Source organism: Petaurus breviceps, unplaced genomic scaffold (assembly GCF_028583685.1).
Source record: "Petaurus breviceps papuanus isolate PSGF00001 unplaced genomic scaffold, PetGlider_PUasm1.0 187, whole genome shotgun sequence".
Classification (NCBI taxonomy): domain Eukaryota; kingdom Metazoa; phylum Chordata; class Mammalia; order Diprotodontia; family Petauridae; genus Petaurus; species Petaurus breviceps.
In genome coordinates this window covers 14,252,672-14,268,264 of record NW_027185799.1, presented here as the reverse complement: position 1 = coordinate 14,268,264, position 15,593 = coordinate 14,252,672, and the positions used below count along the sequence as shown (strand labels likewise).

The following is a 15,593-nucleotide window of genomic DNA, read 5'->3' as shown; positions in this document are numbered from 1 at the left end:
ACACACACACACACACACACACACACACACACACACTAAACGGTCTATCTTCATATGGATCCCTTATAAGCAGTCTTTGGTATGTACCTTATATTTCTCTTTATTCTTGTATGTGGAATCTTGCATTGACTTCAGGAATTTTTTTTTTTAACAAAGTCTTAAAAATTGGAGAGTTTAACAAATATCCATTTTTTTCCCCTTCGGGATAATACTTAACATTGCTGGGTATGATATTTTTAGCTGCAGCCCCAGTTCTTTTGCTCTTTGATATATTAGGTTCCAAGATCTGCAGTCCTTTAATATCTCTGCTGCTAGGTCTTGTGTGAGTCTAATTGTGGCAGCACCATATTTAATTTGTTTTAATCTTGATGCTTTTATTATTGTATTCTTGAGCTGGGGGCTTTAGAATTTGACCATGATATTTCTATGAGTGTTCCTCATAGGATCTCTTTGAAGTGGTAATGGATAGATTTTTTCTATTTCTACTTTCCCCCCTTATTCTGATATTTCAGGATAATTTTCTTTAATTATTTCATGTATTATTGTATCAAGATTCTTTTTTTGATCGTAGCTTTTAATTAGTCTGATTATTTTTATATTTTCTCTTCTTGATCTAGTCTCCTAATCTTTTGTTTTTCTTATGTTTCACTTTTTCTTCTATTTTTTCATTATTTATATTTTGTTTAATTATTTCTTGATCTCTTATAATTTCACTGGTTTCACTTTGCCCAATTCTAATTTTCAAGGTGTAATTTTCTTCCTTAAGATTCTGGATTTCCTTTTCTTATTGGTTCACTTTCCTTTCACAACCTTCTTGTTTTTCTTGGATTATTCTTTCTTTAAAAGTTTTTTGTCCATCTATGTCATTTGATTTTTAAAGTCTTTTTAAAGATCTGTGAGTTCATTTTGGGCAAGTGACTATTTGACATTATTCTTTGGGAATTTCTTTACTTCAATATCCTCCTCTGAAGATGAACCCCAGTCATCTCTATTCTCATAATAGCTTTGTATGGTTAGATTCTTTCTCTTTTACCTGTGCATTTTTTTGTGGTAGTAGCTTAATTTTTGTAATCACCTCTAGCCCTGGGGTATGGGAAATGGTGCCCCTTGCCCCAGACCTTTAGTTCTTTTCTTTAACCTGGAATCAAAGCCCAACCTCCAACCTCTTGTAAGTGTTCACAGCCAGGGGCTTTCTGCCCCACTGCTTTTGTACTCACAGGGTGTGTGCTGGTTTCTTCTCACTTTCTCCACCCCCCCCCTCCCCCCCCCCCCCAGACCCCCCCTCCCCCCCATCATTCAACACAGTTGGTTTCTGGATCCAGGTCCGCAGATGCTTACATGCCCAACTTCCCTCACTATCCTGAGGGTAAAAGTTCCTGTGGCTGGGGTGGAGGCAGCCTCTCAAACCAACAAATCCCAAGGCTTGCTGCTTGTTGTCAAAATGGAACCTAGCCTGGAGGTGTTTACTCTTTACAGGATCAAATCTTGTTCTGAGATTTTTCTCCAGATCTTCTCAAATTGTCTAAGGAAGATCCTGGTTGTGTCCCTGTTCTTATTTATCTCCATCTATACTTTGTTCACCCTAAGGTGCTATTTTAACTCTTTTGTGGGGGAAAATCTTGAGAGCTTAGAACTTTCTGACCTACTCCACCCTCCCAGAATCTTCTCCAAAAAAAAATTCCCCTCCCCCTTCAACCACTTTGTCCACCTAATGACTTTACTTAATTAGAGCTTGTGCCAAGATAACTTCAAACTTCTTCTTTCTTCTATTGCTTCTTATTGTTTTACTAGGTCATAATTTGTTCATAATCTTCTACTATCCTTTTCTGAAGATTTTATAAATGATTTAGTGAAAAATACTGTTTTCTCCACTATGATATGTAGTTAAATGAACCAACAGAACTTGTTTATCAGTATATAGATTTTACAAACCACCATAAATGAGGAATGAATTAGGACCAGAGTTGAAGAACAGAAGTGATGAATAGACGGGTTTGAATTTCTTTTGGGAAACTGAAAAAACTCTTTAATGACCCTCAACCTTCTCCCTGAAATTGAGGGAGGCATGTCATTTTATTTTTTTTTCTTTTAAATGCTTTATTAACTTCTGATTTACATCATTCATTTCCGCCAGATTTTGAGTTACAAATTTTCTAGCCATTTTCCCCCTACCCACTGCCCCAAAATAGCAGTCCCACAGGATATCCCCTCCTACAATCTGCTTTCTCCCATATCTTCTCCCATACCCCCTTCAACTTTTCCAGTAGGGCATGGTGGATCTCTATAACCCAGTGCCTATATATCTTATTTCCCAATTACATGTAAAATAGTATTAATAATAGTGTATATATATATGTATATATATGTATATATATATATATATATACACACACACACACACACATATATTTAAACATTTGATTTTAAAACTTTGAATTCCAGATTCATTCCCTTCCTCCCTTGTCACCCACTCTTACTGGAAAGATTGTACATGTGTAGCTATTGCAAAACATTAACAGAGTAAATATATTGTAAAAGACTGACTATATTTCCCTCCCTCCTATCCCACCTCCCACTTGTTCTATTCTCTACTTTGATTCCGTCCCTTTTCAAAAGTGAGTGCTTCCAACTTCCCTCCTCCCCAGCCTGCCCTCCCTTCCATCATCCCCGCTCTCATCCCCTTCCCCCCTATTCTCCTGTAGGGTAAGATACCCTATTTAGTGTGTATTTCATTCCCTCCCTGAGCCAAATTCAATGAGAATAAGGTTGACCCATTCCCTTCTGCTTTCCTGTTCTTCCCCTCCATTGTAACCATTTCCCCTTGCCTTTTCTTTATGAGATAGTTTACCCCAATCTGTCTCTCCCCATCTCCTCTCAATATATTCCTCTCTCACCTCTTGATTTCACCTTTCAAGTATCATCCCTTCCTATTAAATTGGTCTTGCGCCCTCTATCTATGTATGTATATATAGACACACATTCACATATGTATTCATGTGCCATTATATCCTCCGATATAGACGTATATATATATATATATATATATTTCTATTCCCTTCAACTATTTTCATACTTAGAAAAGTTTCATCAGTTACAATATTCGTTTTTCCATGTAAGAATGTAAATAGTTCCTTGATAAGTTCCTTAGATTTCTTTTCCCTGTTTACCTTCTCATGCTTCTCTTACTTCTTGTATCTGAATGTCAAATTTTCTATTCAACTCTGGTTTTTTCAGCAAGAATGCTTGAAAGTCCTCTATTCACTGAATGACCATATTTTCCCCTGAAACATGATACTCAGTTTTGCTGGGTAGGTGATTCTTGGTTTTAATCCTATTTCCTTTGACCTCCAGAATATCATATTCCAAGCCCTTTGATCCCTCAGTGTAGAAGCTGCCAGATCCTGAGTTATCTGATTGTGTTTCCACAATATTCAAATTATTTCTTCCTGGCTGCTTGTAATATAATCTCCTTAATCTGGGAATTCTGGAACCTGGCTATGATATTCCTAGGAGTTTTGTTTTTGGGATCTTTTTCAGGGGGTGATTGGTGGATTCTTTCAACCTCATTTTGCCCTCTGGTTCTAAAACATCAGGGCAGTTTTCCTTGAGAATTTCTTGGAGGATTATTTCTAGGTTCTTTTTTTTGATCATGGCTTTCAGGTAGTCCAATAATTTTTAAATGATCTCTCCTGGATCTGTTTTCCAGGTCAGTGGTTTTTCCCATGAGATATGTCACATTGCCTTCTATTCTTTCATTTGTTTGGATCTGTTTAATAGCATCTTGATTTCTCATAAAGTCATTAGCTTCCATTTGCTCCAATCTAATTCTGAAGGAATGATTCTCCTCAGTGAGCTTTTGAGATTCTTTTTCCATTTGGCATATTCGGCTTTTTAAGGCATTCTTCTCCTCATTGCCTTTTTGAGCCTCTTTTGCCATTTGAGTTAGTCTGTTTTTTAAGATGTTATTTTCCTCAGTCAGGCTATTGACTGTCATTTCATAATTTTCTTGCATCATTCTTATTTCTCTTCCCAATTTTTCCTCCGCTTCTCTTATCTTCTTCTTAAGGTCTTCTATGGCCTGTAACCAGCTCGTATTTTCCCTTGAAGCTTTTGGTGCAGGAGTTCTGACTTCACTGTCTTCCTCCTGTTCCATGCTTTGCTCCTTTTTGTCCCCAAAATAGGAGTCTAAAGTTGGAATCTTCTGTTTGCTTTGCTTCCTTTGCCTGCTCATGTCACCCCTCAGTCACTTGACCCCTGGGCTTTTTGCCACAGTAGGACTCTGCCACCAGACAGGGGAGCTTTTGTCCCAAATGCTGGGGTATTCTCATCTGCTGGAGGTATTAGTTGGGTGCCCTCTCAGAGGTCTCTACACGCTCTGGCAAGCTGGTCACACACCCCAGGACCTCCACCCTAGACCGCAATCCAGATCCAAGAAGGTTAAAGCAAGAGTGATTATTCCTCAGACTGGTGCTTGGTTTCCCTACACTCTGCAGGCCAGGGGCTGAAGCTGCCTCATGGCTGCACCTCAGCCCTCAGCGGCTTCTTGGCAAAAGCCAACACGCTCCCAGCTACTGGCTCACAAAATCTACACTGCACTGACCTTTCACTTTGTCCTCAGCATCTATTTGTTGATAATTCTGGACCGTCACAGCTTCTGGTGATGTGGAGTCCCTCCAGCCAGTGGTTGGTCAGGCCCGCCCTGGGGCTAAAACCTCAGCTCTCATGTTGCTGGCCCATTTGGCCTGCCGGGCTGTCCTCGGTGGAGGTTATCTTCTCTGTGTCATTTTGTGAGTTCTGTAGCTCCAAAGTTTGTTTAGAGTCCCCTTTTACATTGATTGGGGAAGGTGGGAGCCAGAGCTGCTCGGAGGTCCTGTTTTTACTTCCGTGCATGTCATTTTAATACCAATATTTTTCTAGTGTATGTTATTTGATTGTGAGTGATGGAAAACAATAGTCTCCAAAGAACTGATGGTGATGATCACCCAAAGCTAGTCAACCAGTAAACATTTATTAAGCTTCTACAATTTAATAGGCAGCAGAGAACAATGGAAAGGACCAACAATATTATGTGGCTTTCCTTGATATCAGATGTTTGTTGTTAGACATTGTTTTCCAATAGAAATGTATATAATTTTGAGGATTTTTCTATAGTTATTATTGGCAAATAAATTAGAAGAGAAAGGACCTTAGCATCTCAATTATAGGGTAAATGATGCCGATAGAAACAAAAAAAATATTGGGTCACATACTATTTCGGGGCACCAGAAAGCCCTTAATAATTCATTCAGGCATAAGCCTCTAACAGGCATAAGTTATATATCAGTTTTTTTTAGAAGAATAAAATCATTTTGTTGTTCTCTCCCTCATGCTTCAAATTTTGTTATAGCAACAAAGAACTTTGCTTATGATTACAGTTCAGTTTTTCTTACCTCTCACTTCCCAAATTCAACACAATAAGATGAAATTCACCTTTTTTTTTTCTCATTGTTCTCCCTCTTCACTTTTTTTTAACTAAGACTTCAGTACTTCATTGGATTGATGATCTCATTGATAAGGGTGTTCCCTCTGTTGGTATGGATTGCAATCTTTCCAGACTTCATTCTATATTAGCTACATCATTCTGCATATCTTGTTTAAAGAATTGTCCTGGTGTTAAAAGATAAACATCATCTTTAAAATTTTTTTTTTTTACGTTTGGTGGCTATTCCAAGCTAATCTCTTTTGTTAATCATGGATCTCATTGAGGGTTCCTGTATTGCTTTTATTTAATTTTTTTAAGCAGCAAAATATCATCTTGGGAGAGTTCTTTTAGAAGAAGGATCCTCAACTTGGTGTCCAATGATAAATTTTTGTGGACTTCTGAACTTAGATAGGAAAAAAGCACAACTTTATTTTCAGCAATCTCTAAGTGAATATTAGAATTTCATCCAGTTATTTTGAAACATTCTCATAAGTGGTCCACAGATTTCATTAGATTGCCAGAGAAATCTATCACACACACACACACACACACACACACACACACACACACCAATTTATGCCCTATACAAGACATTCTTCATGACAGTATTGAAAGAAAACCTTTGTCAAGTATACATTTCTCATTTTTTTGCCTTGTTTGACACAAATAATCAAAAGATCATTGAATAAAGTAATCTTCATACATTTATCAAATTATTGTGTTTAACATTAACATATGCATGAAGGATTCCTTGTTGGATGAGAGTCTTTAAGGTTGCTTTTTGCTCATTTGAGTCAAATGCTTTTTTGGTAATCATTAATTAATGAACATTACTGGGACCTTGTACTCCTTTTACATTTTGTGGTCTATATAATAAGAAAATAATTTATGGGACCTTGTCTTTTTCCTTCTATTTTAATTAATGTTATCTTCTAAGTATAATTTAGCTGCATAAAACTTGAGCTTGTCTTAGTTTTTAGGGCTTTGTACCATTATACACTTTTCTTGTCTATTTCTCCTAAATCTTAAAATGTTACCTTCCTTTTTTAAAATAAAAGAATTATCAATCTTATTTCTGAGTTTTTCTTAAAACTCTTTCATGTTTTTGGAAAACTTTTTGGTGTCTCTTAAATTTTTACCATATTTAGAAACAAAAACAGATATGGTAGTCCTTATATAATAATAGAAATAGTTTTAGTGTTTATTGTTTTGAATCAATCCCATCGTCCATTTCTGTCTCTTTATAATGCAATGGCATTGTTAATATGTAAAACACATCATTCTCAGCAATATGAAAATTATCAATTCTATAAACATTTTGTATAAATTTCCTTTAAATTTATCATTCATGAGTTTGTGACTTTTTGGTAAAAAAGAAAATGTTGGAGAAATAATCATACTACTGTAGTGTATTGATTTTGTTATCAAATGGCATCAAATTCTGGTATCAATGGCTTCATTTAAATATTATTAAAATTTTTAATAAGAGAATATGTAAAATATTCTTTTAGCTACTATGTGTCAGATTTCATAGATGAAATTTTGGGGCCTGATGTTAATCTAGTTGAAAGACCACAAGTACCTGAAATGTATTGTGTATTATACATTGTGTGTGTGTGTTTGCCAGTATTAGCAATCTGCTTTTGTACTTTGACATCCAGGATTTCCCTGGTGAATTTTGTCACAGAAAAAAGAGAATCATCAATATCGCAGTTAAACTTGACTTTCAAAGCTAATAGTATCTCATTTGGGGACTCAAATTTAATAAATTTTCTTTGATTCTGGGTGAGTTTTTAAACATCAAACAATGAATTGGCCAGGGTGCAGTAAAATATTTAGATCTATTGACTGTGGTTCAGAAGGGTAGAAGGGAAAACACTAGTGGTTTGATGTTGATAAATTCTTAGTACCTTAATCCACATTAATGTTTTCTCTTATCTATGTGCATATTGGTGACAAAAAAGCCAGAGAAAGAGATGTTCATATAAAATGTAAAACTCAAATCAGATATATTTGTTAATTACCACTTTTTGTGTGTTACATTCAGTAAGTTTAACAGAACTGTCCACATTGGTGGAAGGCCCTGGAGAATGTTTGTTCCAGGCAAGTATATATTCTGAGCCTAGTACATAGTGTTATGTGTATTTGTGCCATATCATTATAAAAATCATATTATAGTATATATGTTTGTAAGTCACAGGTATTGACAAAAACCCTTCATGTCAACCTGGTTAAAATATATGGATCTCTATTCTGGTAGACTAACACAGAGAATTAAAGAAATCATTGTGTGTGTGTGTGTGTGGGAGGGTATATGATGAAATACTATGGACATTCGTGTGAGATATGTATGATATTTATGCAGTTCATCTGTGTAATCAGCAATATTTTCTGCAGTTTTACAAGGAACCTAAGCAGGATGAAATATAGAATTTTAAAAATGATTATATCATTCCTATTAAAAATGAATGGTAGTATATTTAAACTTGTACAAATAGAAAATGTAACAAGATATTTCTCTGTGGTAATAGGCTTTTAAAAATAATTTATATTGTATTCCTACTCAGTATTTAACTTTTTCACCAGGTACATTTTTTTATAGTTTTAAAATGTGGATAATATATGCAATTTTATATGTTAATATATGTTATCAAAGAGATCAACTATTATAGTTTCTCCACCAGCATAAAATACCTCTTAAATGTATATATTTGAAAGGGGAAATATGCTTTAAATGTGAAAACTACATTAATTAAATTATGACTATAAATGGAAACTCAGGGATCTTAAGTAAAAGTAATGTCATCAGCGAATAAAATTATTAGTCAGTTTGGGAATTAAAAGCTAAAATATTTAGTATGTTTGCTTATCTGAGCATTTTACTTGAATTTCTGTGGTTCTCATTGCATGTTATTTTGTTATTAAAGCAATTTCCCATTTATCCAGAAGGTGGCAGTGTGATACCAACTGCCTGTAGTTGCATTATTGGACAGAAACTGTCTCTGTTCTGTGTTTTTACATATATCTTTGGAATACTTAAAATCAAACTACATAGATTTGGTACAATTACTACTGGTTTTCTCTCTAGTTTATATCACTCAGAAAGTGTGACTAAGTTGATTACTGTGCATTAAATTGTATCTTGATAAAAATTGTCTAGAAGCTTCATTTACTAGGGGAACTAGTAGTGAAAGCTTACTCTGGGTTTATTTTTGGAACATCTTTTTCTTTTGTTTTGAGTATACTTGCATTTATACTAGGACCTATACTATAATGAAATTTTACTTTCCAAAGAGCAGCAACTCTTAATTATTTTGTTAGTATCCCAGCTAGATTACATATTCTATTAAGAAAAATAGCAATTAGGGAACATGCCTTTGTTATGTTTAATTTCATTTTTTCTGCCATTGATTCTTTGTGTTTTTTTTTTAAAGAAGGTGTGTTGTTTTTTGAAGGTTAGATTGTTGAAAAAATAATTTGAAACCACTTGATCAGAAGAGCTCCAAGTGATTCCCCCCTCCTCTTCTCCGGGTCCCCCCCCCCCCCACTTGAGGCAGAAGGAAGATGCTTTTTCTTCTTAACATTCTCCCCCAGCACTCTGAATTAGAGATTTATTTGCAACGAAAAATCAATTAGTCCTAAATTTATTCATGGATTTCAGGTCCAACGATCAATGCAAGTCCACTCAGTGGGCTCAAGGGGACCCAGTTCATCCCAGTTAATGTGTCTGAAGGGGAATTACCATTGATGCTGTTTTTTTCCCTTTAGGTCAGAGATCAGATCTCGCTGTCACGGACTGCGGCAAGCAGGAATGACTTCACCCTGCAGCTACCCAAACTGCACCTGGAGACCCTTGCATTGGAGGGGCTGAAGGGCGGGCCAGAGGTTGTAGCATGCCAGGTTAGCATCCAAATAACCTTGTTTGATACAAAGATGTGCAGAAAAATAAATTGCACTAAATGGAGAGGATGCAAGCTTCAAAGTGTTGTGGTCAGCAACTTAAAGGAAAAGCAAACTAATTTCCTCCTATCTATATAGTACATTTCAGAAATAATTGAAGTCTTATTTGAAAATTGGCCTATTAAATAATTTGAGGATGTATTTTTTTAACCAAAGAGAACATTCTAAATGTATTATAACTGAAAATAATCATTGAGAGATCATTTGTGTCTGAGCTAGACAAAACAATGAGACATTATCTCCTAGTTTGTTTCAATTTATTCATTAAAAAAAAGATTAGTCTTAAATTATTAGGAAACAGATGCCTAGAAATTTAAAAATGCTAAATCAAAAATATCTTGCCTCAATATTGATTTAATTTAAATTACAATTATTTCTTATTAATAAAGATATTTTTCCTTCTAACCGTAACAAATTTTAAAACTACTGTCACAACCACAGAACATCATTTGTTTACAAAGCCCAAGATGCATTCCAAACCCTAAAACCCCAAACAACAGAAAGAAAAATTTTTAAATGAAGATATTATAAAACTTTTCTTTCAGATTTCTAGAAATGTGTTTCTTACATACAACTTTAGAGGTGTCCTTATTTTTAAATTATGGTATGCTTTAAATTATAATGATATATTTTTTCCTCCGGGTAAAAATATTTTTTAAATAAGAAGTCAATACTTCTTTTATTGTACATAGTATCGTATGAAAATTCTCCAAGGTCTATGCAAACAGCAGGAAGCTACAGATTATATGGTAAATATCACTATAATTTTAGGAATATATCTAAAAATCCTACAAAACTTTTAAGATCTACACCTCTAAATTGCATTTTAATGTTTAAACAGATGTGTTTCTATTTTATCTATTTTCTATTTAAATTTTTGACACTATATGATTTTAATTGGCCTCAGAAATGAATTCTAACAGGTATGACAGAATTTATTTTTTTCAGTTGTTCAGTTCTTTCTTAAATTTAATTTGTTATGAGAACTACCATCATTAATGTCCCACAAAGAAAAGTACTCTTTCCTTCATAAGATATTCTGCTACTGATATAATTATAAAAATATATGTCTGCATTTAAAACTGTATAATTTTTCAAATAGTCATTAAGTATTTGCTAATTTGACTTTCTTATAATCTTCTATGAATAAATATACTGACTCTGTGCTTTGATTTAACACAGTTAAAACATGCTGCCTTCTTCTGTAGTTGCACCAGTCCTCCCCCTTCTCACCCAGGTTCAAATATATGCTCCTGTCTTCTTTAGCTTCACTCTTCCTCACTCCCCACGAGCAACTTAGAAATTTGATGATGTAATTATTTATTCATCACTTGCTATGTGGCCCACTGAGGGAGAGGGTCTTTGTGTATCCCCAAACCCACCTCAACTGTGTTTACTCTTTCAGAAACATAAAACATCGAACATACTCTTCAAGCCCCTACTAGCACACAGATGCTTCCTCATTCTTCCCTCTTCATCCCCAATTCCACCTCTAACCTCTTGTCTCAGTCCTAGTTTCCTCATAGGGTCAAATTCCTATGCAATAATCCAGTTTCCAGGGAATCTGTATGCTTTTTAAGATTAAGCTCTCCCTGTAAATAAGCAGGGGAGACAAATAGGAAGGCTTGTGACCATAATCCCATTAAAATATGTTTTAAAAATCCTAGATGCCCAGGATGTTCTTATTCTATGTAAACAATGACTTTAAAAAATATTATTATTAGAACTTTTGAATGCTGTCTAACTTAATTATTGAAAAAATAGCTCTTTTAGTAAGTGTACCTTTCTCTTTCCATACTATTACAGGTAAGAAATTGGATAGGACATTTCCTAGAAAGCCAGGATCATAAAATTTAGAACTAGAAGGAAAATCACAGAGATTTTGGTCCATTCTGTGGTTGCTGAAACAGAAGCCCCACAGGAAGGGTGTTGTGACATGCCCAGAGTTACATAGCTAGTAAATAACATGGCTAAAATTCTGACTCTTGGACCACATTCATTACTCCTTTCACTGTGTGCTTCTCTGGATTTGGTAATTGCATAAGTGACAGTTGCCATTGAACCAAAACTTTTATTTCACTTCTAAAATGGTTGTTCTTTTGAAAGCATAGAATTTGAGACTCTGAGTTTTATAGATTATAAGAGAAAAACCCCAAGGATAAGGATGCTTGGGCATCTTTATCAAGCACAAATTTAAGTAGCAATTCAAAGTACCACCTACTTCAGTGCTTCATGAGTTTTTTAGGATTTGAATTTCTCTACATCTCAACCTCTAGATATATATTTTTATGCATAGTAGTTTAGAATTATATTCCAGTAAACATCACACTTTTTTGATCAAATTGTTTGTTTTACTATTAGGTAGCTTGTAATACACTTTGGGAAAAAAAAGCACTAAGTAATTGTGTAAAGCATTACTATTATGAAAGACAAGTTCAGACATCCATGTTGGATGATAAGGGTAAAGCATTATAAATTCATGAAGTAATTTTGTTCTTCCACTTATGAAAATGATATTGATGCATCTGTGTATAACATTGTAGGTCACAGTTTATTTAGTTCTGTAGACAAATCAGATGTAGAATAATTCTCTTTGAATCAAGCAATCACTCAAACATATTAATATTATTGAACATTCCCCATTTCCATTTTTTATACACAGAATAATTCTATAGGTAGTATAACTCTTCTCTGAAACTGTTATCTGACTATATTTTGGGAAAATGGGCTGTCCCAAGAACGTATAATTGAGGAAGGAGCAATATCTGGCTACCATGGAAGGCTGTACTAATGGTGCACAACATTTCTTTTATTTCAGACAGTCCTGACTTGAGGTTGAAGGTCTAGCAAATACGCTGTTGGTTATGTTCTCTAAAAAAAGCAAGCCTATATTCCTGGCATATTTCTGGACAGAAGGGAAATTGTTGGATATTATTTAAGGAGTGAATGATTAATTCATTCCTTATCTTTATCTAGATGAGGTCATACATAATATGTCCTACATTGGAAAAATAGAATGTAGCTGACCCCTTTGATTTTAGGAGGCTATAGTGGATGCACTAAAGTACAGTAACTTGATTTCCTCATTTCTAAGAGTTTCTCTTGCAGCCTATTTGTTTTGTATATTTGAGAGTGTTTGATTTGCGTTCTTCCCCTCCACATTTTTTTTCCATTTGATTCCCCCTTTGTTTCCTCAAAGGCTTTAAATCACAACTGTTTTGATCAAGGAGAGCATAGCTTATCCCCCTCTTGAAGCTGCCATGTCACTTGATGTGTCAATCAAAGTATGTCTCCTGTGACACAATCTTTGCTAGGGGCTCCAGATGCTGCCTTTGCTGCAGTCAAAGCTCCTACAGGCATAGAAGCAAAATCTTAGCCAGATCTTGATCTCCCAAATATCAGCACCCAAGGCTGCCACGAGGTACTGGGCTGCAGTACTTTAAAAGAAGAAAACCCCAAATTGTAAAAAACAAAACAAAACTAGTTAACAACCTCAGTTGGGAAGTCATTGATAAAAATAATTGCATTATAAATATCATCAGCTCACTTTTTGTAATACTTGCCAGCCTACAAAGTCAAGGATTAAATGTACAGAAAGTTATATTTAAACATATCCCTCTCCATTGAATACAAAGAAAATTCTAGTTGCCCACTATAGTGTACACTGATCTTATCTCATTCATTCACCCCAATACAGAAATGATGACAAGTACAGGAATTAACCCTACGACACTGAGACCCATATACTCATGTTCTAACCAGTTGAGTTAACCATACACAACGGTTGGCTTGGAAAGCTGGTATTGCCTAAACTGCACCTGTTCCCAGACAGCATGAGTTTTAGTACTTTGACTCATTTCACTTAAAAAGAACAACAACAACAACAACAACAAAAAACTCTTGCAAAATGCATAAAGATTAGCCCAGGATTCTACAATTCACCTTTGTAGATGCTGTGTTCTATTCTGTAAATGTACAGTTATAAACTATTAAAAAGTAAGTATTCATTATGAAGTTATTTATTTAAGAACATTTTAAAAACCATATTACCCTACAGATAATAATTCTTGTAATCAATGTTAACCTACCCTATAGTTACATAGTTTTCATTTGGTATGGTTTTTAGATATGTGTAATACAACTGACTGTTGGAATTCAGCACTTTCTTGGAATAGCCAAATTCCCATAGGCATAGGATTTTTTTTCTTATTCTATTATATTTAGGTAGTTTGAATCATAAATATATGGCAAAATGAGATCTAAAAAAGTCATCCAAGTATGGAAAAATGATGTCCTATATGTAGCCTATCAAGCATTATTAGATTTACTAAGAATTTTACATGTTATTTTACTATTTGATATAACAATCTTTGAAAATATTTACATTAGGGGCGGCCAGGTGGCTCAGTGAGTAAGAGCATGACCTGGGGATCAAATCCGGGCTCAGATACTTAGCACCACACCCAGAAATAACTGTCTGTGTAACCTTGAGCAAGTTACTTAACCTTGATTGCTTAAAAAAAAAAAAGAAAAAAGAAAATATTTACATGAAGGTCCCATAAACTTTTTTTGCATATTTTTGAGACCTAAGAGAGTGTGAGCAATTTCACTTAAATATTTGAAGAATTTAGCAATTTTGATTCTAATTTGTATGATACTAGTAATAGTATTTATATGATAATAAACAATTACTTATTATCATTAAGTAATAATGTATTCTACTTAAGTGGGTTTTCTAGGTAACTGAAGTTTACCCATTTAATTAAGTTTTAAAAATATAAATCATTTTTATCAAAACTTTATAAAATACATTATATATTTCCTCATTTAAACAGAATGTGAATATGTTTTTAACTCATGGTGGATCAGGGTTATTATTATAAATATCACTTCTTACACTTTACATAACTTCAAGAACTACCATAGTGTAGATTTTTTTTTGCCCCTGTGAAGTTGTAGCCCTGTATGACTATGTATTACACATTTTCCTTTTGTTGTCTTATGTCTTTTCCCCCCTGGACCTTGGTACTTTTAGTCTGTAGCCCTAATTTTGCTTTCAGTTTTCTGTGTTAGGAACTGCAAGTTATTCTTCCTCTCTTTATAATTCCACTGTCTGGGACTTTTATAATAGCTGATTGCTATTGCTGGTTCTTTTCCTCTCATGACTGTGCTCATGGTTTGTATTGTACATTTTTGAGGTTTCTGGAGGCCTTATTTTCATTACCATTTTAGTGGGTCATTACTTTAAAATATGTTAGAGTAATGATCAATAATTCTGGTTTTGTGATACTCTTAGGCCTCTCCAATTATTTTGAGGAATGCGATTTTTAAAACAGTGTATAATGTCTGGCATTTTTAGAAGTGGGGAAGGCAGAAGTCTTAAGAAGTCAAAGAAATGAGAGAGCCCTTCAGAGGATAGAAGTCACTTGTAGTGAGGACTTATTTATTTTTCCCAGTAGCAATGAAATCAATTAGCTTGATGAAGCTATAGTTCATCCCCAAATAAATCCTTGGTGGTTGGTTGACACCATGCCATTCTTTGTCTCATTAAAATGCTTGACAGCTTCAACCTAAGAATTCCAGATTGAATTTAAAGAGACTTGGGTTCTAGACCTGGATCTGCCATGTGTAACATGTGTGTTCCATGTAGAAAATGCTTTCTTCAGCCACTAAACAGCAGGAAATGCAGGTATTATGACTGGGTGATTCTACTGGGACAAGTCACAAGATCAGAACCTTAGAGAATCTTTCAGTGGGAAGAAAAGAGAATTTTTTACCCTATTATGGTTTTGGAGGCCAAAGTTTTAGTGGAAAAGCATGGGAAAGACCTGAAGACAAACCTGCTAGTATTCTAGGGGTTGTCATTAGAAAAGCAGTATTTGACTTGTTCTGCCTGGCCCAAAGTGCAGAATGAGCAGTAAGGGGTAGAAATTCAGAGGAGCAGATTGAAACTGGATATAAAAAGAAACTTTAGCCCCACAGTGGCATGGATGAGATTGCTTCTTCATCAGGAGGTCTTTATGGAGAGGCTGGGGGTCCCCTTGGCAGCATTATGGTCAGGGGGCTTTGTGATTATGATAATATAGGCCTGATGGTCTCTTCTTTTTTTTCTTTTTTAAATTTTAAAAATTTTTTTTAATGCTTTATTAACTTCTGATATACATCATTTGTT

General features: G+C 34.7%; 1 protein-coding gene across 1 annotated transcript in view; it reads left to right on the top strand.

Moving 5' to 3' along the window:
* The window catches only part of CCDC171 (coiled-coil domain containing 171), a 555,758-nt gene that overhangs the window by 384,220 nt on the left and 155,945 nt on the right, over window positions 1–15,593 (top strand). The window contains exon 25 of the mRNA XM_069090675.1: window positions 9,230–9,361. Coding sequence (XP_068946776.1) covers window positions 9,230–9,361 — 132 coding nt within the window. The remainder of the gene's footprint in view (window positions 1–9,229; window positions 9,362–15,593) is intronic.